The 27,745-nt window shown below is 43.6% G+C and overlaps 2 protein-coding genes across 2 annotated transcripts in view; one reads left to right on the top strand and one right to left on the bottom strand.

The window, feature by feature from the left end:
- The window catches only part of c13h19orf44 (chromosome 13 C19orf44 homolog), a 110,296-nt gene extending 90,217 nt beyond the window's left edge, over window positions 1-20,079 (bottom strand). Inside the window, exon 1 of the mRNA XM_086005013.1 lies at window positions 19,944-20,079. The gene's annotated coding sequence lies outside the window, so the exon portion shown is untranslated. The remainder of the gene's footprint in view (window positions 1-19,943) is intronic.
- Window positions 385-26,942, top strand: LOC147108404 (calreticulin-like). The gene is made up of 9 exons (XM_086005016.1): window positions 385-714; window positions 8,765-8,866; window positions 10,486-10,689; window positions 12,096-12,190; window positions 13,348-13,557; window positions 14,124-14,237; window positions 16,043-16,186; window positions 18,071-18,163; window positions 25,522-26,942. The coding sequence occupies exons 1-9, from the start codon at window positions 624-626 to the stop codon at window positions 25,699-25,701; spliced, it is 1,233 nt and encodes a 410-aa protein (XP_085861142.1). The 5' UTR covers window positions 385-623; the 3' UTR covers window positions 25,702-26,942.
- Window positions 26,943-27,745: the final 803 nt, after the last annotated feature.

Below are 27,745 nucleotides of genomic sequence, written 5' to 3'. Positions count from 1 at the left end.
CTTAGTCACTCTGTCCCCAACAATAATGTCTCGAGACCAGGAACATGGGGGAAATCAGTGGGTTTGGATCTGTATCCCATTGTTCTATGTACTACAGTCTATTCTTAACTCTTTAACCACTACATTTCTACTTAATACATTGCTCAATTCAAATTATCTGATAACTCAAATTTTTAAATCAGATAATCGGTGGACGCATATATTGAAGCGCCAATGTACTTCTACCACCCTGATATTTATACCCTTTTGCTATTTTAAATTTAACGATCTATTGAATTAGTCTGAATTGCCTAATAATACATTCTCAAATGAATTCCATTCTGCCGTGCAAAAAAATGTTAATAAAGTATAAATATGTTAACAGAAGTATAGAAATGCGTTAAGAGTGGAGAGAGAGGGGAAGATGCTGCCTGGGATCCTACAGGAACTGGAAAGAGACGGAAAAACGTGTTTGGAGCTGATTTGCGGGGCGGCTGCTGACTGCGGCCAATGGTTTGAAGCCGTGTGGAGAGAAGGGGTTGATCTGGACTGTCCAAGCCGGGAGTCATCGCTGTTGCTGCTACACGTTGTCCCTGCCGATTGCTCCGCACAGTCACATCCATCCACCGACCGACCTGGTGCAAATGGAGATGCTGCTGCCGCTCCTGCTGCTCTGCTCCGTGGCCGGCATCGCCCAGCCCGAAACCTACTTCACCGAGCAGTTCGCAGACGGAGGTGAGATTGATAAAAAAAACCGAGACCTGTTGCTAGCCCCGTGGCTTGCCAAAAAAAACGGCGACTTATCTAACTAGCTAGCTCGCGACTTAACTAGCTGTCTGCAATTAGGTTTCTGCAACTAACTCAACCACTTCTTAACTAATGTAAAGGGCTCTCTCTCTACTGAAACCTTAACGAGCTCTCTCCAGCTGAATCAGCTGCTCTGAGCTCTCATTAACCTACTCAATTCTTAACTAGACAACATTTGTCGTTATTGATTTATTGGTTGTGCGGATGGGGGACGGTGCATTGTTATTAGTTTGTGTGGGTTTTTTCGTTTTGCTTTCTTTTCAAAATTGGGCGGTTTCCTCAATCTCCTCGTGGACTGGCATAATTTTCTGGGGCATTTAACCCTGCCAGTTACTTACGCGTTTCATGAAGGGGAGAGGAGATATCGAGGTTTTTTCCAAGAATTTGTGATCAGCAAAGCAGATCTCCGCGCCCACGTTATCGTTTTGGGCTTGGCAAAATATGGCGAGCTTGGTGGCTGTTCTCCTCCTGACTGACACTCCAGGGGAAGTGCTGTGAGGAGTTGTGAATCTGGGGGAGGGGCAGAAAAGGAAATACTCTTGAGGAGCTCCAAGGGGACTGCTCAGATGTGCCTTGATCTCTAGGGGGGGGGAAGCAGATGTTTTGCATATTGGTTTAATTCTGTTGTTTATTGCTGTCTTTTACATCTGAGTAAAGGACACCCCCTCTAACTCAACAGCCTCAGATTCTACACCTCAAAGAAAAGACTTGCATTTATACAGCACCTTTCACAATCTCAGTACCTCCCAAGGTGTGTTATGGCCAATTAAGTACTTTGGAAATGTAGGTACTGTTGTAATTTGTGCACAGCAAGGTCCCACAAATAGCCATGTGATAATGACCAAATCACATTGGCTATCTACAGGACCCAAATCACATTGGCTATCTACAGGACCCAAACAAAGATTGCAAGGTAATTTTGCATGAGGGAAACCATTTGGCCGCTCTTGGTTCATTCACCTACACTCCTCAACAACAATATGCATTTATATAGTGCCTCCTACATTACAACAGTGATTACACTTCAAGAGTACTTAATTGGCTGCAATGGGCTTTGGGATGTCCTGAGATTGTGATAGGCACTATCTAAATGCAATACTTTCTTTACTGTAGTAAAACATCCTAAGGTGCTTCACAGGACCATTATCAAACAATTTAACACCGAGCCACATAATGAAACATTAGGACAGGTGACCAAAAGCTTGGTCAAAGAGGTAGGTTTTAAGGAATGTCTTAAAGGCAGAGTTAGAAGTAGAGCAGCGGAGGAGTTTAGGGGAGGAATTCCAGAGCTTGGGGCCGAGGCTGCTGAAGGCACGTCTGCCAATGGTGGAGCAATTATTTTGGAGATGTGCAAGAGGCAAGACTTGGAGGAGTGCAGAGATCTTGGAAGGTTCTGGGGCTGGAAGAGGATAAGGAGGTGGTGAGGCCATGGAAGGATTTGGAAACGAGGATGAGACTTTTTACATTGAGGATTTGCTGGACTGGGAGCCAATGTAGATCAGCGAGCACAAGGGTGATTGGCGAATAGGACTTGGTGCGAGTTAGGATTCAGGCAGCAGAGTTTTGGATGAGTTCAAGTTTACGGAGGGTGGAAGATGGGAGGCCGGCCAGGAGATCATTGGAATAGTTGAGACTAGAGGTAACAAAGGCATGGATGAGGGTTTCAGCAGCAGATGAGTTGAAGCGGGGTAGAGACGGGCAATGTTATGGAGGTGGAAGTAAGTTATTTGGTCAGAAGCTCATCTGGGGGGTTCAAATAGGATGGCAAGGTTATGAACAGTCTGGTTCAGCCTCGGACAGTTGCCAAGGAGAAGGATGGAGTCAGTAGCTAGGGAACGGAGTTTATGGCGGGGACCGAAGAAGATGCTTCGGTCTTCCTAATATTTAGATGGAGGAAATTTTTGCTCATCCAGTGCTGGATACCGGATAAGCAGTGTGACAAATCAGAAGCAGGGAGGGGGTCATGAGAGTTGGTGGTGAGGTAGAGCTGGGTGTCGTCAGCGTACGTGTGGAACTTAACATTGTGTTTTCGGATGATATCTAGAAGGGGCAGCATGTAGATGAGAAATAGGAATCAAAGATAGATCCCCGGGGTCTCCAGAGATAGCGGAGTGGGAAGAGAAGCCATTGCAGTTTATTACTCTGGCTATGACTGGATAGCTAGGAACGGAACCAAGTGAGGGCAGTCCCACCCAGCTGGAAGTCGGGATACACAACATTGTGGGGCTTTCCACAGTCCACTTGATTTATCATTTTCTCAGTGAAGTCTAGGAGGTTTGTCAGCCAGGTTCTTTCCTTCTAAAGCTGTGTTGAGAATTGTTTTACTAGTTTTTTGTTATACAGATAACCCTCCGGTTTACTCCTGATAATCAATTCTATTAATTACATAAAATGGAAGTAAGTCTAATGGGTCTGCAGTTGCCTCTGTCTGTTTTGTCGTCCTTTTTGGAAAATACCTAGTGTCTCTCAGCACTCTGGGATAAATGTATAAATGCCATCTATCTGTAAGGCTTTGTTTTTTTGAAGACCTTTCAGCTTCTATCTTGTGTATATTTTGCCAGAGCATCTGCAGCAATGGCTTCTCTTTCTGCCTCTGGACTGTTACCTCTGGAGTCACCCATCCTTGACCCCCTTTTTCTTGATCTACATGCTATTAATGGCGACATTATCAGAAGACATGGGGCCAGATTCCACTTGTATGCTGACAACACTGAGCTCTACCTCTCCACTGCATCCTTTGACATCTGCACTGCCTCTGTGTTGTCAGACTACTTGTTCAACAGTCAGTCCTGGATGAACCGCGGTTTCCTCCAGTTAAGCACTGGGAAGACCAAAGTCATTGTCTTTAGCCCTCGCCACAAACTCCATACCCTCGCCATTGATTTCATCCCCCTCCCCAGCCACTCTCAGATTGAAACTGACTTTACATAACATCAGTGTGCTATTTGACCCAAGCTGAGCTTCTGTATCCTTTAAATCACAAAGACTGCCTACTTTCACCTCCATAACGTTACCTGTCTCTGCCTCACCTGCTGCTGAAACCCTCATCCATGCCTTTGTCACCTCTAGACTCGACTATTCCAACACTCTCTTGGCTGGTCTCCGATCTTCCACCCTCCAGCTTCAGCTCATCCAGAACTCTGCTGCCCCTGTGCTATCCTGCAACAAGTCTTGCTCATCCATCACCCCTGAGCTCGCGGACTTACATTGGCTCCTAGTCCCCCAATGCCTCCGATGTAACTTTCACATCTTGTTTAAAATCCCTTCGTGGCCATCCTTCCCTATCTGTTACTTTTTTCCCCCCATTAACCCTCCCAGAACTCTGCGTTCCTCCAACTCTTGCCTCTTGAGCATCTCCCTCTCTGCCATTGGTGGCCATGCCTTCAGCCATCTAGGCTCTGGAATTCCTTCCCTATACCTCTCCACACCTCTCTCCTCCTTTAAACCCAGTTTTGACCAAGCTTTTAATCACTCCTCCCAATATCTCCTTTTCTGGCTCTGTCAATTTTTGTCTGATTACACTTCTGTGAAGCGCCTTTGGGCATTTTTCGATGTTAAAAGGCACTATGTAAATATAAGTTGTCGCCAAATTTTTTGGGGGGTGGCATGCTGCTCATGTCTTCTGTTGTGAATACTTTGGGGCAGTAATCATTCAGAATATTCACTAATTCATGTTCATCTTCTGTTTCAACTCCATTTGCATCTTTTAATGTTTTCACATCTCCACTGACCACTCTTGTTGTAGTTTTGAAGGTTTTTTGTTACTGTCTTGCTTTGCCTCTGTAGCTATGCTTTATTCTATTGTCTCTCTTGCCCTCTTCCACTGAACTACTTTTCTCAGAATTGCAGGGGTAATTTTTTCCTCTTTATTTCACTTTTAATTTGTTGTTGATCATGCTTGTTTCATCTGAGCTTACTGATCTTGAGTATGCATTTGTCCTGCATGCTCAGCATTATTCATTTAAATGTTTTCCATTTATCCTCTACTGAAGTGTTGCTATTTCATCAAACATAGAAGTAACATAGTACAAGGTTATACAGACTAGGATCCACTTCTAATGGTCACTTTGGTATCTACATGTCACATTGTCAGGACATTACAAAGTCCAGGTAGTTTGTCAACTGAAAGTTGATGTTTAAACATGGGGGAGTTTGGGAAATCCTGCAGTGTTTTAGCTGGCAATCTCCTAAAATGGAAACATGGAATGTAATTTCAATAAAGTGTTCCTGTTTGAATTACATTATCTCAACCATCCCCAGAATTCAAACAAATGACATGCTTTTAAAAACGAGCACAGTGGTAAAGATAACTAATCACACTCAGTGTCCATAGAAGGAATTTTAAAAAGTAACAATTGATTGGTATGAACTGGTTATTTTCACTACAGTAAAATCATCTTGGACAGATGTGTTCATCCTTAATAGACAGGAGGGAGCAAATTACAAATTAAAGGTTTTAATGTAACTGTTTGATATGAATAAACCACGATATGACAGAAAAGTCTGAGCAGGTGATGAACTTGCTGACTTAGTCTTTCTTTTCTTTGTTGAAAAATTTCATTTATATGGCGCCTTTCACGACCACCGGACGTCTCAAAGCGCTTTACAGCCAATGAAGTACATTTGGAGTGTAGTCACTGTTGTAATGTGGGAAATGCGGCAGCCAATTTGTGCACAGCAAGCTCCCACAAACAGCAATGTGATAATGACCAGATAATCCTGTTTTTATTATGTTGGTTGAGGGATAAATATTGTCCAGGACATCGGGGATAACTCTGCTTCGAAATAGTGCCATGGGATCTTTTACGTCCACTTGAGAGGGCAGACGGGGCCTCGGTTTAACGTCTCATCCGAAAGACGGCACCTCAGACAGTGCAGCATTCCCTCAGCACTACACTGCAGTGTCAGCCTAGCTTTATGTGCTCAAGTCCCTGGAGTGGGACTTGAACCCACAACCTTCTGACTCAGAGGTGGTATTTTCAGAGCTTTCCCATATTTTGGGTCTGGCCAAATGGCAGCTGGAACAGCAAGTCCTAGATCTCCATTGGTGCAGCTCTCAAATTAGTCATTAGGAGCTTTTTAGAAAGTGGTCCCAGGTGTCTGCCCCTTTTTCTGTCCAACTCATGGAGAATTGCCAGACTTCTGTTCATTGCCTCCCCTGCTATCCCTCAGATCAGAAATTCCATGTGGGAATGAGTGCAGGAGTGAAGCAATCCCCTCCCACCCCATCGCTTGGCATTGGCTCTCCAGCTTGATGTGCTACTGCATTACCTTGACACACGCTGGACAAATAATACCATCAAATGTGTAATTCTTAAGCTGTCTTGATGCCTTATTGAGAAAATGTACTACACAATGTGGCACTGAGCTATACAGACTAGGATGGTCTGGGTAGCTCCCTCTACACTGTCCCATCAAACACTCCCAGGTCAGATACAGCACAGATTAGACAATTCATTACATTGTATTTTTAGCTGATCTTGGCCAGAGCAGTAGTGTGAGCCCACCCACTGGACTCAGGAGGAAATAAAAGTCCGCCATAGCCTGGACCATTATCGTGACTCCTGTGGCTGTTTGTATTTGGACTCGATTTATAATGGCCATTGGAAGGCAAGTGGGAGGTTTCCCTCAAATTTGCTCTCTATACTCCCCATCTCTCTCAAATATAGTGACTTATTCATATTAGGGTATGATTCCACAGCAGATACCCTTGAGTACCTCACTGAAAAGATCCTTCATAATGTGTGTCGGTGGTTATTTGACTGCGAGGGGCATCAGAACAGAGCTTAATCCAATCTTCGCCCAGTGTCATTCATGCGCATTTCCAGTAGAAGTCAGAGAATGGGAAACCTGGCTGATTTTTTTTTTTTTTGTTCCTTCACCGCCACACCACCTGTAATCAGCCAACTCCGAGACCACAGTTTGCAGGTTTTTTTTTTAAAAATTGCCGTATCATGGCTGAGGTACGGTTTGCTTCTAGTCAGTTCCGGGTTTGGGAGGTGAGCACGGCAGCATGACCGTGGAGGGAGGTGGTTAAAATACTTTGAAACAATGAGTGCCTGGCCTGCTGTGCTTGGCAGCTTTCCCAGAACAGTGTAGCCGAGATCAGCAACTCATTGTGCGGAGTATCTCGAATGCCTTCTACTAATGAGATAAATAGTTCATCAGTGAAAGGCACTCACCTGTGCACTCCCAGCTCTACCTGTGTTAGCTTGGCTTGCAGTACAACTTCACAAACCTAGTTATGGTGGTACAACCAGTTGGCAGTTTTCCAAATTTATGACTAGTCTGTATTTGAAACCCTAGCTAGCAGTTATCGAAGGAGCCCTGTGTTTTAACACTGGAAAATTAAAGTTTAATTAGAGCTGAAATACTTGAATAAAAGAAATTCAGTAATTCAACATCAAACAGATAATGAGCAGCAAAGGTATGTTCTTGCCACTTTTATTTGAGTTGAAAGCACTGTGCGTCCAATTCCTTCCCCACCAGTCTAACCTCCTCTTCTCATCTGCCCCCTTATCTTTCTGGTATAATGGTGTCCCTGTACCTGCCTTGGACAAGGCACAGAGGCCAGCGGGAGTGACTGCGCTGAGGGCGGACTACTCAAAGTTTAAAAAAAAAAAATAATAATTTAGTTTTAAAATTGTAAAATCAATATACTTGGGAATAAATTTTTATTTTTGGTAGAAATTGTGGCTCCTTTTAAGAGCAGGACGACTACTGGAAAATGAATCATTTCTTGCATTTGCATCTAGTGTTTTCCTAAATAATCCCAGGTTATCTGTTTTCTGGGTCCTAGGCACCTCTGAACTCCTGACATTACGATAGCCAGAAACCTCAAGCACCAGCTCAAAACAATCTGTCCTTTCCTTCTCCCTGTTATCATGTTTCTTCTAGTGAGAATGTAGAGTCTGGGTGAGCTCTGCTGTAGTTGGCTACTGGATTGGGATTGTCCAAATGCCTTTAAATTGGAATAATCAGTGTAGGATGACCCCTCTATCTAGACTGATCTCAGACCCAAGGACTGTTCGTCAATGTGCCTCACAACCCAATCTGTTGAAATCCTTTCTCTAGATGTGTAACTAGGCTGTGTCCAAAGAACTGAGAGGACCTATGTTCAATTGTCAGCCTGTGCTGAGCTAGCTAATCTTTGGTGGGCAACTGCTACAATATCATCACTGGGCCAGGGGGCAAAAGGATTTCTATTCCTAATCGTTACCCAGTGACTCCTGTTGGTAAATGTCTGTGGATATTAGGTGAGGATAGGATCGGACTTGACTGTGATCCCTCTGTGGTCATACAGCCTGACAACATTGTCAAGTAGCCTAAGCTCACACGTGAAGAATAGCTACTTGGGTGAGGTACTGACCTGCTATCATCCATGGAACTGTATCCAATCAAGACGAGTGCTTTCAGGGGAGGAGGAGAGAGAATTATTTTATTTATTTATTTATTTATTTATTTATTTTAAAAAGAGCACCAAACAAAACTGAGGGGTAAAAGTGCACTGACGCCTCTCGATTTTTATTCTGTGAATGTTAGTCAGTAAACGTCCCTGAGATTACTGCATTCTTGGCACACATGGATGTAAAAGATCCCATGACACTATTTATTTAAAGAAGAGCAGGGGAATTTTCCCCACTTTCTTAGTCAATATTTATCCCTCAACCAACATCATTAAAAGCAGATTATCTGCTATTATCTCATTGATGTTTGTGAGATCATGCTGTGTGCAAATTGGCTGCCATATTTCATACATTACAACAATGACTACACTTCAAAAAGTACTTGTTGGTTGTGAATGACTTTACTGTATATCAATGCAAGTCTTTCTTTTCCTGAATTTACTGGTTGGCTGAATTTTGAATGGAAGGGGTTGTCTGAATTTTAGATTGGTGGAAGAGTGTCGCTGCAGGACAGCAGCTAAATAAGTTATTGATGAATTCCGCCCCCCCCCCCCCCCCGGTTCTGATTTCAGATGCCTGGGAGAGTCGATGGATTGAATCCAAACATAAATCTGACTACGGCAAATTCAAACTGTCGGCTGGAAAATTTCACGGGGACCTGGAAAAAGACAAAGGTAGGTTATCCTTTGTACAGTGTTTGAAGACGTTTTAATGGTTTCTGTAGATCTGCTGTCAAGCTTTATTGCTGAGCTCTGGGCTGATATGATTTGGAAACGGTATCTTTGACTTTATTTCATCTGGTACTCTTAGATCCTCAGTAACAATACTGTAGCTTGTATGTATGAAACTCCTGTACAGCAAGACAACTCCCCTTTAAAAAGAACCTCTGGCTTCCCTTATTAACACAACTACAACTTCAATAGTTTTGTTTCTTGTTGAGGTGTGTTTTTTTTTGTCCCTTCAATTTTCCGCTCTTAAGTCACTGACACATGCTGAGGTACAGTTGCAGCAAAGCCCTGCAGCCCTTTGGTGCCTCAGGCTTCATGTTTGAGCCTAGACACCGAAAATCAGGAGGCTATTTCATAATGGGAGTGGGGGAGGGGGAAATCGTGGCCAAGTCTGGTCCAGTTCTCGCCAATATCCATGTTGATGCACTTTGCAGCAAGGGTCACTTGCTAATGATCAGGAGCAGAAGTGTTGGCTGATTTTAGTTTCTCTTTCTAGCTCAGGATTTTTAGACCAATTTCAGCACCATTGCTGCCACCCTGGCTAAGATCAGGCAATTAACTCCCAACATGGGCCAGGGATCAAACCTTGGAACTCCTCAGTTTGTATGACTAAGTTTCACTTAATAACTGGGTCACTGTTGGAGCTCCAGTTTCCTTTGCTACTCCTCACTCTGCTCTAAGAGCAAGCTGGCCCCTCGCTCCCAGGCCTCTGACAATGTTACGTTGTAAACAGCTATTACTCAATAAATGACAACGCTCTGGGTCTATTCCCCTCCTTCCTTCTAGAAATGGGACTTCCTTGTGCTCTGCATCTCCTTGAAGCCCTTGTTGAGATCAGGAACAGGCTGCGTTAGGAATCTTGCATATGGCCCAGCCAGTTTCTTTGGTTTGTAAGAACTAAAGCCATTACAATCAGAAGGCATTAAGATTTTGATTTCATGTGTTTCATTTGATTGAGTTACTTCTTATTGAAGGCCTGTTTGCATATAGGTGTGATTCTTGCACTGCCCTGTGATACTCTTATCAATACACTGTGCTTTGATTCTTGCCTGCATTATCTCCTGATCTGTGAATTTCATAGAGGCAGGGCCTTGGTACAGTCAGCGACACGTGCAACTTCAGAATAGGAAGTTGTTAGAGGAACTGGGAACTAATTAGAGTGACATTTGCATTTTTAACTCCTATAAATGGGCTGGACACCAAAAATCCAGTTTCATATTCTTATAGGTGGCTCCAGCTACCTTGTCCTTGATATTTCGGAGCTTTGAAATTCAAAGCGTTGGCACATGGCCCTGTGTTTGCAGTAACAGCTGAGCCCTAGTTGTATCCCATATTCTCTTGCAACATTGGCCTTTTCCATTCTCTGTCCTCCATGCCAATAGATTGCTTGTACTGGTACTCGCCCCATATTGATAACCTGTCCATGTTACTGGTTGTACTGGTACTCGCCCCATATTGATCATTTGTCCATGTACTGGTGCACAACTCATGTTCATGCCATTCTATAATCAACTGTTCTGCGAACCGTAACTGTGAAATTTATACAACGTTTCAATCCTTTCCAGGCATCCAGACCAGCCAGGATGCTAAGTTTTATGCCCTGTCTGCACGATTTGAGCCATTCAGCAACGAGGACAAAAGCCTGGTGATTCAGTTCACTGTGAAACACGAGCAGAAGATTGACTGCGGCGGCGGTTACATTAAACTCTTCCCAGCAGACCTGGATCAGGAAGCCATTCATGGAGAATCTGAATATTATCTCATGTTCGGTGAGTTCACTGAGCCTGTCTGGTAATGTCAAAGCACTTGGTGAGGAAGTTTATGTTGAACCATAAACTAATTCCAGTGACCTATCACATAGATAAGAAATGAAAGCAGCCTTTAGATGATAATGGAGTTGGGTGGTTGGCCGTGTTATCAGGTAAGCTCCCCAAGTGTGCCTCAACCATCTGGTTTTAATGTGGCCTAGAGTCAGCCGGCTATTACTGCGCTTTATCACTGTTCATTTGGAAACCAAGATTCAACAGATTCACCATGATCTCTTATTCAGTGCCCATGCAACATTCGCAAGCAATTTAATACCAGAGCATTCTGTGTGTGGAACTGACGAGGCCCACATAGCATTCTGTGTGCCACGCTATACGGTGTACTGCGCACAGCATTCTGTGTGCCAAACTATACAGTGTACTGGGCACACGGAGTTCTGTGTCCTCTACACTAGGCACACCGTGCCCTGTACCATACTGAGAGAGAACCTGCATTTACATGGTACTTTATATCGAAACATATAGAAGATAGGAGCAGGAGTAGGCCATTCGGCCCCTCGAGCCTGCTCCGCCATTTAATGAGATCATGGCTGATCATCCAAATTCAGTGCCCTGTCCCTGCTTTCTCCCCATATCCCTTAATCTCTTTAGCCTTAAGAAATATATCTAACTCCTTCTTGAATATATTTAATGAATTGGCCTCCACTGCCTTCTGTGGTAGAGAATTCCACAGGTTCACCACTCTCTAGGTGAAGAAATTCCTCCTCATCTCTGTCCTAAATGGCTTACCCCTTATCCTTAGACTGCGACCCCTGGTTCTGGACTCCCCCGCCATCGGGAACATCCTTCCTGCATCTAGTCTGTCTAGTCCTGTTAGAATTTTATAAGTTTCAATGAGATCCCCTCTCATTCATAAGCCCAATCGACCCAATTTCTCCTCATACGTCATTCCTGCCATTCCCAGGTATCAGTCTGGTGAATCTTCGCTGCACTCCCTCCATGGCAAGAACATCCTTCCTCAGATAAGGTGTGCAAAACTGCACACAATACTCAAGCTGTGGTCTCACCAAGGCCCTGTACAACTGCAGCAAGACATCCTTGCTCCTGTACTCGAACCCTCTCGCTATGAAGGCCAACATACCATTTGCCTTCTTAACCACCTGCATGCTTACCTTCAGCGACTGGTGCACGCTATCTGGATGTCTCAAAGCACTTTGCATCCAATAAATTACTTTTGAGGTGTAGGCATTGTTGGTGTGTAGGCATGTTTACACACAGCAAGGTCTCACAAACAACAAATTGCTATTTTGCTTTATAAATGCTGACCTGCTGCATTTGCAGTTTCCTTTTTATCAAGAATCAAATTGAACCTGAATTGAAAATGTATGTCTGTATTCATTGTATCCTAGGTCCTGATATCTGCGGATACTCAACAAAGAAAATACATGTAATTATCAACTACAAAAGCAAAAACCATCTCGTGAAGAAGGACATCAAGTGCAAGGTGTGTATTAACAACAATTTACATTTACATAGTGCCTTTACCATAGAAAAACATCCCATAACACTTCAGAGCCATAAGGAAAATGAGGCGAGATTAGGAGGGATGGCCAAAAGATCGGTTGAAAAAGCAGAATTTAGGGAGGGTCTTAAAGGAGGAGAGGAAGGTGGAAGGGTTTAGGAGGGAATTCTAGGAAGTTGAGCATAGGAGCCTGAAGGCATGTCCGCAAATGAGGGGTGAAATGCACAAGAGGCTGGAGTCTGACGAATGGCGAGTTCGCAGGGTTGTAGGGCTACAAATACTATTAAGTGTTCGTAAATGGAACACGAGTTTTGGTCCACAGATTTTAAAGAATTACTAAAAGGAGGTTGCCGGCCTCAGCAGAGCACCACAGTGAGTTGGTGCTTTGTATTTTACCACAGATGAGATATAGGTTCACGCTGATGATTCTCCCATACACTGGGTCTCCGATCCGATCTGATTTGATCTGTGTTGGTGGAGGGGAAGGAGGCACCAACAGACGAAGGTTGTAGCCCTACTGCGGGGGAAGGAAAAAAAGAGAGAGAGAATTACCCTCACATTTGTTCTCGTCACTTGCTAGTGGCCAGCTTGGGAGCAATATTGATGGAGGCTGGGAAACAGGTTGCCCACCTGGGATCTTGGCCGTGAACTGGGAAACCCAAGAATGAGAAATGTTAAGAGGGTTTCAAATGGGCAGCAAGAACCATGGACTGGGGATGGATCCCAGTTTTATTTCCAATCTGTGTTGAACAGGCAGATGCCAAATGAAGGAAGGCATGTCTTCGAGCATGGGGGAAAGGTAAGTGAAAGGGCCCGAGTGGCATACCACAAACAGCAAGTTTATTGAAGGGCTTCATTTTTAAGACCCTGTGTATTTTCTCCCCTTTCTCTGCAGTCTTCCAATGGCAATTTTGCATACAGTTTTTTGCACTTTTTCCCCCATTCTTACCTGGACATATCTGGCTTCTGCTTGACACCTCCCTATGGGAGAGAGGGGTTGCAAGCACAAACGTGTGGCCTACCTCACTCTGGTACAGCAATACTTTGTGATCGACCATTGGGTTTCAAATTGGTTTGCTTGAGCCCACACAAGTGGGATGGTACTGCTACATAAACACCGTATTTACTGTTCTTTGCAGGATGATGAGTTGACCCACCTGTACACACTGATCATCAAATCCGATCAAACATACGAAGTTAAGATCGACAACGTGAAAGTGGAGTCGGGTAACTTGGAGGATGACTGGGACTTCCTGCCAGCGAAGAAGATCAAGGATCCGGAGGCGAAGGAGCCAGAAGACTGGGACGACCAACAAACAATTGATGATGTTAATGATAAAAAGCCAGAGGTGAGATCAGAGAACTATGACCAGCTGTTGTCTCTGTCTACCTGTGATTGTTGGGCACACACCCTCTATTGGTCCCAAGGGTACCAAGTGTATAGGTGCTGATGATGCTGACTAGCGTTTCACAGTTGTTGCAGCAAATTTTTAAATGATACCATAATCCGCCACAGCAAGTTTCTGCTATCACTCTTTTTGGCAAAGCCATTGAGCGGGGAAATAGAAGGTTGAGTTATCTCTGGCCAGTAGTGTGCCTCCTACTGGCAGAATAAAAGGAGACGTAGATACTCATTGTAAAACTGCATTACTTGGTGATGGGGAGCTCTTGTCTTTTCCTCAATGTAATCAGCAGCGACAACTTTACAATTAAATCCAATCAGAAAAAAATCCTTAACTAGGAATAAAGTGACATAGCTATGTACATGTGTTGGTGAGAAGGCTGATTTACTGGTGTTGCAAGACAGTTAATGAAAGGTAATGAGTGAGTTTAGGGACCTGCTGACTGTTCCAGTGCAGGTGGTAATTGTCTGATCTGACCACAGCATCCTTTACCTCTCTACTAACAAATGCAGGATTGGGATAAGCCTGAGAACATTCCAGATCCAGATGCCAAGAAACCAGAGGATTGGGATGAAGAAATGGATGGGGAGTGGGAGCCTCCAATGATTCCAAATCCAGAGTACAAGGTATGGAAGTGAAACTGTTGGTATTGACTTAGCTTATTGATGATGTGTTTCTGTATTGCATAGAATTTACAGGCCATTCAGCCCAACACATCTATGCTAGTGTTTATGCTCCACACGAGCCTCTTCCCACCCTACTTCATTCAACCCTTATCAGCATATCCTTCTATTACTTTCGCCATCATGTATTTATTTAGCTTTCCCTTAAATGCATCTATGCTATTTGCCTCAACTTCTCCATGTGGTAGCAAGTTCCACATTCTAATGAGATCCTGGGCTTTATAAATAGAGGCAGAGTACAAAAGCCAGGAAGTTTTGCTAAACCTATATAAAACACTAGTTCGACCCCAGCTGGGAAGGACGTGAAGGCTTTGGAGAGGGTGCAGAAGATTTACTAGAATGGTTCCAGTGATGAGGGATTACAGTTCTGTGGATAGACTGGAGAAGCTGGGATTTTCTCCTTAGAGCAGAGAAGACTGAGGAGATTTTGTAGAGGTGTTTAAAATCATGAAGGGTTTAGATAGAGTAAATAAAGAGAAACTGTTTCCAGTGGCTGAAGGGTCGATAACCAGAGGACACAGATTTAAGGTGAGTGACAAAAGAACCAGACGTGACTTGAGGAAAAACTTTTTTACGCAGCAAGTGGTTAGGATTTGGAATGCACTGCCTGATAGGGTGGGGGATACAGTCAATAGTAGCCTTCAAAAGGGAACTGGACAAATTCTTGAAGGAGAAAAAAGAGCGGGGAAGTGGCACTAACTGGATTATTCTTCGAAAGAGCCGGCGCAGACTCGATGGGCCGAATGGTATCCCTTTGTGCTCTACTGTTCTATGATTCTAACCACTCTAGGTAAATAAGTTATTCGTGGCTATCTTTTATATTTATGGCTCCTAGTTTTGGACTCCCCCCATATATGGAAACATCTTGTCTACATTATCAAACCACTTCATAATTTTAAAGACCTTTAAGACCGCTGCCATCTCTGAGCCCCAGCCTGTTCAGTCTTGCCTGAACTGAGGTTATAACTATCAGGAATCATCGTGTAAATCATTTTTGCACCTTATCCAGTGCCTTTTATATCCTTTTTGTAATATGGAGACCAGAACTGTGCACAGTAGCCTCTGCTTTGGCTGTAAATTAGATGGCAGAAGTTAATGTCCATTCTACCTTAGGTTCTGGCTTTCACCCCTTTCCCTACTGTGTAGCTGTATACAGTAACCGCATAACCCCATATACAGTAGTCACAGTGAGGAGTCCTTGCCCGGCTGTATAACCCCATACAGTCTCCTAGTGAGTAACTCTTGCCCTGAAAGTTCCTCTTAACAGAAACAAGCTGCTCGTTTTTGTCAGTTATGAATAAAATGTACTAATATTGCAGAAATGTGTAAGTTTGAAACATGCAGAATATGATTTTCTTAGTGGGTTGTTAATTGCAAGGGAAACACAGGTATTCTCCTATTTTTCCATTAAGGGTATTTCACCCCTCCCCTTCCTCCTGTGACTGAAGCTTTAATCACCTTTAGAAGCTCTTTCACTTGGCTCTTGTAGGACAGATGCAATATAAAGGCTTCATTTTTAAAAAATTAAAGATGTTTGTATTTCACAGCCCTGAGGAGCAGAATGGCACCCAACAGAAACTGTTAAAATCTCAGAGTACTTGTATTGACCCAAAGGGCAATTTCCCCCTTTAATCAGCATAACACATGTATTGACGCCCTGCTTTAAAGACCTGGGAACTTGTATGTTGCATTAAATATTGGCAGATTGGATGTTTCTTGGTGTTTAATCATTGTTTGTTTTAACCTAGGGCGAATGGAAACCAAAACAATTAGAAAACCCCAACTACAAAGGTGCCTGGGTCCATCCAGAGACTGATAATCCTGAATATGCTCCTGACACCAACATCTACAGATTTCAGAACATTGGTGTGATTGGACTGGACCTGTGGCAGGTCAGTAATAGGCAGTGTTCCTGATTTGGGTTCAGTATGGTTTATAGAAATATTTACACTGGGTGTACTCGGGACTACAAACCTACCCCTGCTGCTGTTGGTCAATAAGTGGCTCCTCAATTGTCAGGTCTGGCCTTTGTCCTAACAGTGCGTTCCATGTTTCTGTAGATTTACTAACACACAATCTCACCATCATGGCTGTCTTACAAATGGTTACAGAGAATTCTGATTAGCATCCTTGTTCATCTATTCCAGTTTGAATATTGAGTGCTGATAACAACCCAATCTCAGTAACTGACTGACTTGGAGAAGTCTCAGAGCCAGATGTCATGAGGGAGCTGAATTAATTTACATCCTGCTGAAATTATACAGTTACTATAATACTCCAGGTTCAGGATGCTGTCTGCACTGATGTGAAAATTCAACTCCAGCACTCCTGCTGACTCAGTGGGTTGCTGTAGTGTGAGCTAAACAGACTGAAAGTTACAGTTTCAAACCTTGGTTTGCGCTACAGTAGCTGGTATTGCAGTAGGGCTGCTACATCTAACCTCTGAGCAAGGCAGAGGGATAAAGCTGTTGCTGACCACTATTTAGGGATCGGTGGCACTCTGAGTCAGAAGGTTGTGGGTTCAAGTCCCATTCCAGATAATCTAGGCTGACACTTCAGTGCAGTACCGAGAGAGTGCTGCACTGTCTTTCGGATGAGACGTTGAACCCCGTCTGCCCTCGGGTGGATGTAAAAGATCCCATGGCACTATTTCGAAGAAGAGCAAGGGAGTTCTCCCTGGTGTCTTGGCCAATATTTATTCCTCGACCAACACCTTTTTAAAAAAAAAAAAAAAAAAGATTATCTGGTCATTGTCACATCGCTGTGTGTGGGACCTGGCTGTGTGTAAATTGGATGCCACATTTCCTACATTATAAGTGACTACACAAAAAAAAAACATACTTCATTGGCTTGTGGACATCCTGAGGTTGTGAAAGGTGCTGTATAAATGCAAGTTCTATATTTCTTCCAGTGACCCCAGCCATGTGAGGGCAAAATTGAGATTGACTGTGATGCCTCAGAGGATTTATATTAAAAAAATTTAATTGAGCCCCCAGTATTGGATGGTGCAGTACATTACAGCACTGGCTTAAAGAAAGACTCTGGGATCAGGGCTCAGATTTAAATCCCTGGATGAAATAAATGTAAGAGCCCTTGGACTCAACCCAGCTCCTAGTGGGTGTGGATCTATTGCACCAGACAGACCAAAATTTGACCACTTTACTAAAAGGTAATGGTTGATGTAGGAAGTGAAAAAACTCTCACTGGTGCATTAGAAGGTCCTGAGCTGAGGTTTGGATTAACTTTGGCTGTACTATTCTGAGCTGACATCCATTTTCAGCAAAGACGGTTGACTCCAGTAGCCAAGAGCAGTGAGGATGGCACTGCTCTGTCAGCTTTTTACCTTCGGTGTCAGCCATGGCTCAGTGCTGCCATCCGCACCTCCTGAGTCAAGTCTCACTCCAGAGACTTGACCATATAATCTAGGCTGACACTTCAGTACTGAGGCGCTGCACTGTCTGAGGTACCGTCTTTCGGATGAGTCTCCCTTCCAACTGCAGTAATTCTGATGGATTGGAATGTCATAGGTGGCATTTCCTGTCGTCTATTCCCTGGTTTCTTGTACCTTTTTATAATTATAGTTGTTGAGAGTATATTATTACGGTGCTGAATTCTAGGTTACCTGGTTTGTGAGATGGTTTCAGTGTCTCCTTGAAAAATGACACATCATTACTGCAAAATATTGAATTTGATTTGCAGAGAGATTGCACGCACGGCATGTGTAGGGTAACCAGAGCAGCCAGTTCAAGGACTTTATCCTAATTCTTGTTTTACAGGTGAAATCAGGAACTATTTTTGACAACTTTCTCATCACTGATGATGAAAAATATGCAGAAGAGTTTGGCCATGAGACCTGGGGAAAGACCAAGGTGAGGTGGAATGGGGGAAAGAATTCCAGGACAATTGGCTAATTTAGTTAACACTACTAGTATGTTGGTTCTGTGACACTGTCATAAAAGTCAAACACATGAATTTGTGCGCACGATTCTATGATTGATAACAGCCTGAGTAATGTTGGTAGAGGCCTGGCAATGGGACTGTACCATAAAGTAGGTGAGTTGGGGGTGGGGGGAGGATTAACTGCTGCAAGCCAGTTACCTAGTGACGTTTGTTTATTGTACTTATTTCTCCTTTCCTCAGCTGAAGGTACGGACTCTTGGTGGGTTGTGGTTGCCCCTCTGGCACCTTGTCTAATGACAGTGTAAACCTCGAAAGCAAGTCAGCAGGCTGTTGGACCGTGAAGGGCGTCACAGCTGAGCCCGGTCCTGTTCTTAACTGAATCTACACATGCCAATATATAATGATCAAGAACTGATTTTCTCCCCCCCCCCCCCCCCCCCCCCCCCTTTTTCTCCCTTCTTAGCCCAGGGATGCTGAGCCCAATTACAATACCTCTGCTTACTTGGCACTGATTGTGGGTTGAGCCTGGAGAAGTAGGAACATAGGAATTGTCAGATGAAAAAAGACAAAGGTCCATCCAGTTTGCTTTCTACCATCCTGGTGTCGCACAATAAAACAATAATTCCCTCCCTATATCTCTACCTCTCGCCTCCTTTTAAGACGCTCCTTAAAACCTATCTCTTTGACCAAGCTTTAGGTCACCTGTCCTAATATCTACTTATGTGGCTCATTGTCAAATTTTGTTTGATAACGCTCCTGTGAAGCACCTTGAGATGTGGTGTTATCGTCATCATTGGCGACTAATCATGGCAATCCATTTCTATCAATTAGTCTACAACAGACCCAGACATGAGGCATGGAAAGCTTTGGGAACCATGGGTCCAATCTCGCCTCTTCCTCCAATGCATGCTACACATTCCATATTTCATGTCTCAAATTACTCATGTACTGTATCCCAAATATTTTCTGGAACAAATCTTATCTAACTTGAATTTAAATGAATCAATACTATCCGCTTCCACTCTCCTTTGGGCGCCTGTTCCATCGATTGACCATTCGCTCACTGAAATAATGTTTCTGCAGATTAGTTTTGCATTTTATCCCCTTCGTGTCTTCTGGTTCTACTGTTCTGAACAAAGTGAAACAGCTTGTAATGGTCTAAAGTATCTAGTCCCTCTTAAAATCCTAAAAACACAAATTATAATCACCCCTCAACCTTCTCTTTTCTAGTGAGAACATGCCAATTTACATAATTGCTCCTCATAATCCAATCCCTCCATTCCCTCAATCATTCTGGTCAACCAGGTATGAGTGCCTTTAAGCTTGGCACCTTTTCTTTGCATGTGTCCACATTGGTCGATTGCATTCAGAATCACTTCCTTGAAGGAACTCCATAGTTCCACTGCCCAAGCCATATTCAAATTTGCCACACCCATTCTGGCACTAAGTTGCTCCTCTTTAAAATTTAGCAATTTTGTTTGGATTTTTATAACCTCATCAATTCTTATAATGTCAAATGTGATCACATTCTGATCACTGGTACTTAAAGCCTCACCCACCTTTTGAGCAATCAAATCCAGGATGTTTTATTCCCTTATTGGCTCTTTTACATACGGAGTTATAAAACAGTCTTCCATTAACTCTAGAAATCCCTTCCCTGCCTTACCAGTAGAGACAGCATTGTCCCAAACAGTTTCTAGTAAGTTAAAATCTCTAAATGCTATAGTGTATACTAGTTGCCTTCCTTACCTCATCCCACAGTTCCAGATCAAGGCATTCGTCCTGGCCTGGGGGTCTGTAGAATACCTCCAGTAATAGTTTACCTCTGTCACCATCTATTAATTCTACTCAGTGATTCTGTGACTGCTCTTTCCTTTTTCTATATCCTCTCTCATTTGTGCCTCAATACCGGAGTCTATATATACCGGAGTCTATATATACCGGAGTCTATATATACCGGCACACCACGTTCTTTGCTCCTGATACAAGTCTCCCCTAAACAATTTTATATCCTTCCAGATATGTATCCTATTGATTGGAATCATTCCACTATGTCTCATACTAATGATATCCAATCTATCACCCCCTGCAAGACCTTCCAGGTCACACATCTGATTGATCAGAATTCTTGCATTAATGGAAACACAGCTCCATTGTTTTTTTACCTTTCCCATTTGCTAAATTAAACAATATTACTTAATTTTTCAGTTTCAATGCTGGGAGAAAAACATTGATTTGTGTTTTCACTAGTACAGGTAGAACGTCCTGAACCTGGCAACCTCTGGACCGAGGCCGAGCCAGTTTTCGGGTTTTTCCGGACTTTGGAACGTGTTTCTGATGTCCGGAAACGCCCGAGCCCAGGTTGTGATATTTCTGGACTTCGGACATCAGAAACACGTGCCGAGTCTGGAAATGCCTGGGCCCAGGTTGCGCTTTTGGTAAGCCTCCCTCCAGGGTGTCCGGATTCCGGAACCCTGCCACCAATCGTCCTGGATTCCGGAACTCCGGTTTGGGATGCTCCACCTGTATACTTAAGATTTGCTCCAGTCGGTCCAGGTGCTCTCTTACACCTACTGCAAGCACCCCTGCATCTAGTTTAAATACATTCCCACCATTCTATCTATCCTGCATGCCAACATCTCTCACCCACCTACCACCTTCCCCCCGCACTCCATTTTTTTTTTTAGGTGGAGCCCATCTGGTCTGTATATTCCAAAAGGTGTCCCATTGTTTGAGGAACCGGAACCCTGATTCCCTACACCAAAGCCTTAGCCGCGCTTTGGTCTGCCTAATCACCCTCTCTGTCTCTCTTCACTGGTGTGGGTACTATTTCAGACCTTCTGTTCTGTATAGCTTAGATTGCCCTAGATGGTGACTTTACCCCACAGTCCATTGGGAGAACCACTTAACCATCAGACAGAAGTATGGGAAATTCAAAATGCAAAGAAAGGAAAAAACTAAAGATGTTCAGGATTTTTGAAGAGTAATAGTTGGCGAATGAGAAATCCCAGGAAGGTCACTATGGATCAGAATGTAACAATATGTAATTAGAAACATAGAAGATAGGAGCAGGAGTAGGCCATTCGGCCCCTCGAGCCTGTTCTGCCATTCAATGAGATCATGGCTGATCATCCAAATTCAGTACCCTGTCCCTGTCTTCTCCCCATATCCCTTGATCACATTAGCCTTAAGAAATATATCTAACTCCTTCTTGAATATATTTTATAAGTTGGCTTCAACTGCCTTCTGTGGTGGAGAATTCCCCATGTTCACCACTCTCTGGGTGAAGAAATTCCTCCTCATCTCAGTCCTAAATAGCTTACCCCTTATCTTTAGACTGTGACCCCTGGTTCTGGACTCCCCCGCCATCGGGAACATCCTTCCTGCATCTAGTCTGTCTAGTCCTGTTAGAATTTTATAAGTTTCAATGAGATCCCCTCTCATTCTTCTAAACTCTAGTGAATATAAGCCTAATCGACCCAATCGCTCCTCATTATATGTCATTCCTGCCATCCCAGGTATCAGTCTGGTGAATCTTCGCTGCACTCTCCATGGCAAGAACACCCTTCCTCAGATAAGGCGACCAAAACTGCACACAATACTCAAGGTGTGGTCTCACCAAGGCCTTGTACAACTGCAGCAAGACATCCTTGCTCCTGTACTGGAATCCTCTCGCTATGAAGGCCAACATACCATTTGCCTTCTTAACCGCCTGCTGCACCTGCATGCTTACCTTCTGCGACTGGTGCACAAGGACACCCAGGTCTCGGTGCACTTCCCCTTTTCCCAATCTATTGCCGTTCAGATAATAATCTGTCTTCCTGTTTTTGCCACCGAAGTGGATAACCTCGCATTTATCCACATTGGGCAGATGCATGGCAAATGCAGTATAATCACCCAACCTGTCTAAATCATACTGGAGTTTCTCTGCATCCTCCTCACAGCACACACGCCCACCCAGCTTTGTGTCATCTGCAAACTTGGAGATATTACATTTGGTTCCCTCGTCTAGAATATATATATATTTGTGAATAGCTGGGGTCCTAGCACCGATCCCTGCAGTATCCCACTAGTCACTGCCTGCTACTCGGAAAAAGACCTGTTTATTCCAACTCTTTGCTTCCTGTCTGCCAACCAGTTCTCTATCCAAGTCAGTACCTTAACCCCAATCCCATGTGCTTTAACTTTGCACGCTAATCTCTTATCCGGGACCTTATCGAAAGCCTTCTGAAAAGTCCAAATACACCACATCCACTGGTTCTCCCTTATCTATTCTACCAGTTACATCCTGAAAAATTCCAGTAGATTAGTGAAGCACGATTTACCTTTTGTAAATCCATGTTGACTTTGTCCGATCCTGTCACTGTTTTCAAAGTGCTCTGCTATTACATCTTTTATAATAGACTCTAGCATTTTCCCCACTACCGATGCCTGGCTTTATTCCCCGTTTTCTCTCTACCACCTTTTTTAAATAGTGGGGTTACATTAGCTAACCTCCAATCCATGGGAACTGTGCCAGAGTCTATAGAATTTTGGAAGATGACCAGCAATGCATCTACTATTTCTAGGGCCACTTCCTTAAGTACCCTAGGATGTAGATTATCAGGTCCTGGGGATTTATCGGCCTTCAATCCTGTCAATTTCCCGAACACCATTTCCCTACAAATACTGATTTCTATCAGTTCCTCCCTTTCATTAGACCCTATGTTCCCCGACATCTTTGGGAGGTTATTTGTGTCCTCCTTTGTGAAGACAGAACCAAAGTATGTATTTAATTGGTCTGCCATTTCTTTGTTCCCCATTATAAATTCCCCTGATTCTGACTGCAAGGGACCTACGCTTGACTTCACCAATCTTTTTCTCTTCACATATCTATAGAAGCTTTTACAGTCAGTTTTTATGTTCTCTGCAAGCTTACTCTAACTCTATTTCCCCCCTCTTAATTAATCCCTTTGTCCTCCTTTGCTGAATCCTAAACTGCTCCCAATCCTCAGGTTTGCTGCTTTTTCTGGCCAATTTATATGTCCTCTCCTTGGATCTTATGCTATCCCTAATTTCGCTTGTTAGCCACGGTTGAGTCACCCTTATTGTTTTATTTTTATGCCAAACAGGGATGAACAAATTCTGTAGTTCATCCATGCAATCTTTAAATGTTTGCCATTGCCTATCCACCGTCAACCCTTTAAGTAACGCTCCCCAATCCATCCTAGCCAACTCGTGCCTCATACCATCGTAGTTTCCTTTATTTAAATTCAGGACCCTAGTCTCTGAGTCAACTACTTCACTCTCCATTTTAATGAAGAATTCGATCATATTATGATCGCTCCTCCCCAAGGGGCCTTGCACAACAAGATTGCTAATTAATCCTTTCTCATTACATAATACCCAGTCTAAGATGGCCTGATCTCTAGTTGGTTTCTCGACATATTGGTTCAGGAAACCATCCCGTATACACTCTAGGAATTCCTCCTCCACAGTATTGTTACTAATTTGGTTAGCCCAATCTATATGTAGAGTAAAGTCACCCATGACAACTGCTGTGCCCTTATTGCACGCGTCTCTAATTTCCCATTTAATGCCATCCCCAACCTCGGCATTACTGTTTGGGGGTCTGTATACAACTCCCACTAACGTTTTCTGCCCCATGGCATTTCTCAGCTCTACCCATACAGATTCCACATCAGAGGTAATATCCTTCCTTACTATTGTGTTAATCTCCTCTTTAACCAGCAATGCTACCTCACCTCCTTTTCCTTTTTTCCTGTCCTTCCTGAATATTGAATACCCCTGGATGTTGAATTCCCAGTCTTGGTCACCCTGGAGCCATGTCTCCGTAATCCCAATTATATCATATCCGTTTATATCTATTTGCGCAGCTAATTCATCCACCTTATTACGAATGCTCCTCGTATTAAGATACAAAGCCTTCAGGCTTGATTTTTTAACACTCTTAGACCTTTTAGAATTATTATTTACTGTGGCCCTGTTTTGATTTACACCCTTGATTTCTCTGCCTTCCCATTTTGCTTTTCTCCTTCCTGTCTTTTGTTTCTATCCTTGCTTCCCTTTCCTCTGTCTCCCTGCACAGGTTCCCAACCCCCTGCCACTTTAGTTTAAACCCTCCCCAACAGCACTAGCAAACACTCCCCCCTAGGACATCGGTTCCAGTCCCACCCAGGTGCAAACTGTCCAGTTTGTATTGGTCCCACCTCCCCCAGAACCGGTTCCAATGTCCCAGGAATTTAAATCCCTCCCCCTTGCACCATTCCCCTAGCCACGTATTCATCTGAAATATCCTTCTATTTCTACTCTGACTAGCACGTGGCACTGGTAGCAATCCTGAGATTACTACCTTTTTTGAGGTCCTATTTTTTAATTTACCGCCTAACTCCCTATATTCAGCTTTTAGGATCTCATCCCGTTTTTTACCTATATCGTTGGTACCTATATGCACCACGACAACTGGCTGTTCACCCTCCCCCTCCAGAATGCCCTGCAGCCGCCCCGAGACATCCTTGACCCTTGCACCAGGGAGGCAACATACCATCCTGGAGTCTCGTTTGCGGCCGCAGAAACGCCTATCTATTCCCCTTACAATAGAATCCCCTATCACTATAGCTCTCCTGCTCTTTTTCCTCCCGTCCTGTGCAGCAGGACCACCCATGGTGCCAGGAAGTTGGCTGCTGCTGCCTTCCCCCCGATAAGCCATCTCCCTCAACAATATCCAAAGTGGTATATCTGTTTGAGAGGGGGATGGCCACAGGGGACCCCTGCACTACCTGCCTGTGCCTATTACTCTGCCTGGTGGTCACCCATTCCCTTCCTGCCTGTGCAGCCTTTACCTGCAGTGTGACCAACTCCTTAAACGTGCTATCCACGATGTCCTCGGCATCGCGAATGCTCCAGTGCCGCAATGTGGTCTGTCAGTCGCTGCAGCTGGATACACTTCCTGCACACATGGTCGTCAGGGACACAGGAAGTGTCCCTGATTTCCCACATAGTGCTGGAGGAGCATGCCACGAGGCCGAGCTGTGCTGCCATATAGTGCAGGAGGGGATGGTGTAAAACTTGAACAGAAGCATAGGGTTTTTAATTTTAAAAAAAATTTTTAAAAATCATTTGAATATTCTGCTGACTTTGCAACTCCAGTGGTCCTGCACTTTACTCCTCAATAAATGGCATCAGTCTGAGATACTTGCTTCGATTGGGTGTTTTTATATGTTCATTGGGAGACGGTTTTCTGTGTGGGAGTGATGGGGTGCACAGTTGCTCATAGGCTTCTCCCCACATACTTTACCTGATGTCTCTTTTTGCTGCTTTCTTTTAGGAGCCCGAGAAGAAAATGAAAGAAAGCCAGGATGAAGAAGACAGGAAACGTCGAGCTGAAGAAGAGAAAAATAAAGACCAGGAGGAGGACGAGGATGATGGTGAGGAGGATGAAGAAAAGAAAGACGAGGAGGAAGAGGATGCATCAGAAGATAAAACTGCAACAAAAGATGAATTGTGAAATATTTATATTTCCAGCCATGCCCAATCATCAATGTTTTTTCTGCGATTTAACCCTTTCACCAGTGTCATCCCTTGGAGGTCCTAATTAAAATATCTCCTGCATAGCCCAAACTCCATTATTACAAACTTAGGACTGTCAGCCTTCATACTACAGAGTTGTCTTAGCGAGATCTTGCAACTTCACCACATTTTCCATGTGTTGTTGGTGCCTTGGGAGAATCCGTAGAACTTCATGGGTGCTGGGCACTCCCTTTGAGAATCAGAACCACTTTTTTGTGCCGTTAGTATCTAATGGTGTCTAGAATTGGTTGCAGTTGACTCATTGGGACCTGCTGATTCACAGGACCAAAGTATGTGTATGTTTGGGTAAGGTTAGGCTCGTTGGGAGTTTGTTACTTGTCTCCTCCTTTTTCTCCCCCTCCGCATTCAAAAATAAAATGTTGGTTGGGAAGGCAGAATGTTTGAATCTGCAACTGTCATCTCCGCAGATGAAAAGAATCCCCACGGCAGATGATTTTCCTCCTGAAGACCGAGAGATTCAGATTTGATCCTGGGGGAAACTCCCGAAGCATTTTTCACTTTTTTATTTTAGTTCACCATGTGCTGTTGCACGTCTCTGCCAGACATGGTGAATGTACCTGCATGAACTGAACTGGGTGTGGATCCCATGCTTGACCCAGTATAGCGGAACATTAATGCATAAGGTATAATACTTCCTATATGTAATGGAGAGCAAGGATAAAACAGTGACACCACATATTTTTACATAAAACTGTCTTAGTTTGTCACAATGAGGTTGTAATGTGTGCATTTGGCATCATTAATAAAAATGCTTCATTGCATGAATGAGATGCAGGAACCAGAGGAAACAGCGAGCAATGAAACCATCTTTAAAAACCCGTCTCCGGTAATTATCAAAATGATAGCATAGCTTTGTAGCTCTGCATTAGGAACATTCCTTTAAATGGATGAGGAGCTGGTGACTAGATTAACCATCGCTTTGGAACTGCGTGCACATCAGTACCTGATGGAACATTCCATCTCAAACCATTGGCGGGACTTGGTGTAAATAATTGCAATCTGCGGTAATGCCCCACTTTATTCAGCTGAGGTTTTAATTAATTTTTGGTACCTTTTTTAAAAAAAAAATGAAGTAAGTCTTTAAATGATTTTGTAGGATCTGAATGTATTTCCAGAGACAAAAAAGTTTGTTTTAAATAAACTATAAAAATTGTCAAAGGGATCATTGTGGATTTTGTTCTCTATCACAGTGGAGTGGGGGGACTTGCATGACTGAAAATCCCTTCATAGACTAATCTTCCATGCCAGATTATTAACAGCTGTTCCCTGTTTAACCAGCAGGTACTGCTGTTTGATACTATAGAAATGTTCCACCACCAATAAACAAACTGTAATGTAGCATAGACACTCAGCAGTGTGTTGCAGTGAAGGACAAATCAAAGCGGTAACAACCATTTGCTCTTTTGCTGTGAGCCACAGAACAGTGATCAAATGCTTTTGGAACTTTGTGATAGTAAGGAAGTCTCTGACTTCATATAAAAATCCTGGCTCCTGGAGGTGGGGGGTGCAGTGTGATGGAGCCCATGTTTCTCATACTCTCTAATGGAACTGCTGTGACCTGTTGACGTTATTCAATTCTGCATCTTCCCCCACACTAGGCGTAAAAGGACTTTGCCTTTCACAACCTCGGGACGTCCCAAAGTGCTTACAGCCAATGTGTAGTCACAGTAATGTCCCACAAACAGCAATGAAATAAATTACCAGATTATCTGTTTTAGATGTTTGTTGAGGGATAAATATTGGCCAGGACACTGGGAGAACTCCCCTGCTCATTGAAATAGTGCCATGGGATCTTTTCATATCCAAGAGGGCAGATGGGTTCTCAGTTTAAATTTGATCCTAAAAATGGCACTTCTGACAGTGCAGCACTCCCTCAGTATTGTACTGGAGTCAACCTACAGTTTGTGATCAAGTCTGCTGGAATTTGAACCCACACCTGCCACAAGCCTGCTACCTACTGA

This window comes from Somniosus microcephalus, chromosome 13 (assembly GCF_052327205.1).
Source record: "Somniosus microcephalus isolate GS21.2 chromosome 13, FLI_Smic_1.0, whole genome shotgun sequence".
NCBI classification, from domain to species: domain Eukaryota; kingdom Metazoa; phylum Chordata; class Chondrichthyes; order Squaliformes; family Somniosidae; genus Somniosus; species Somniosus microcephalus.
This window is presented reverse-complemented; position numbering and strand designations above follow the sequence as displayed.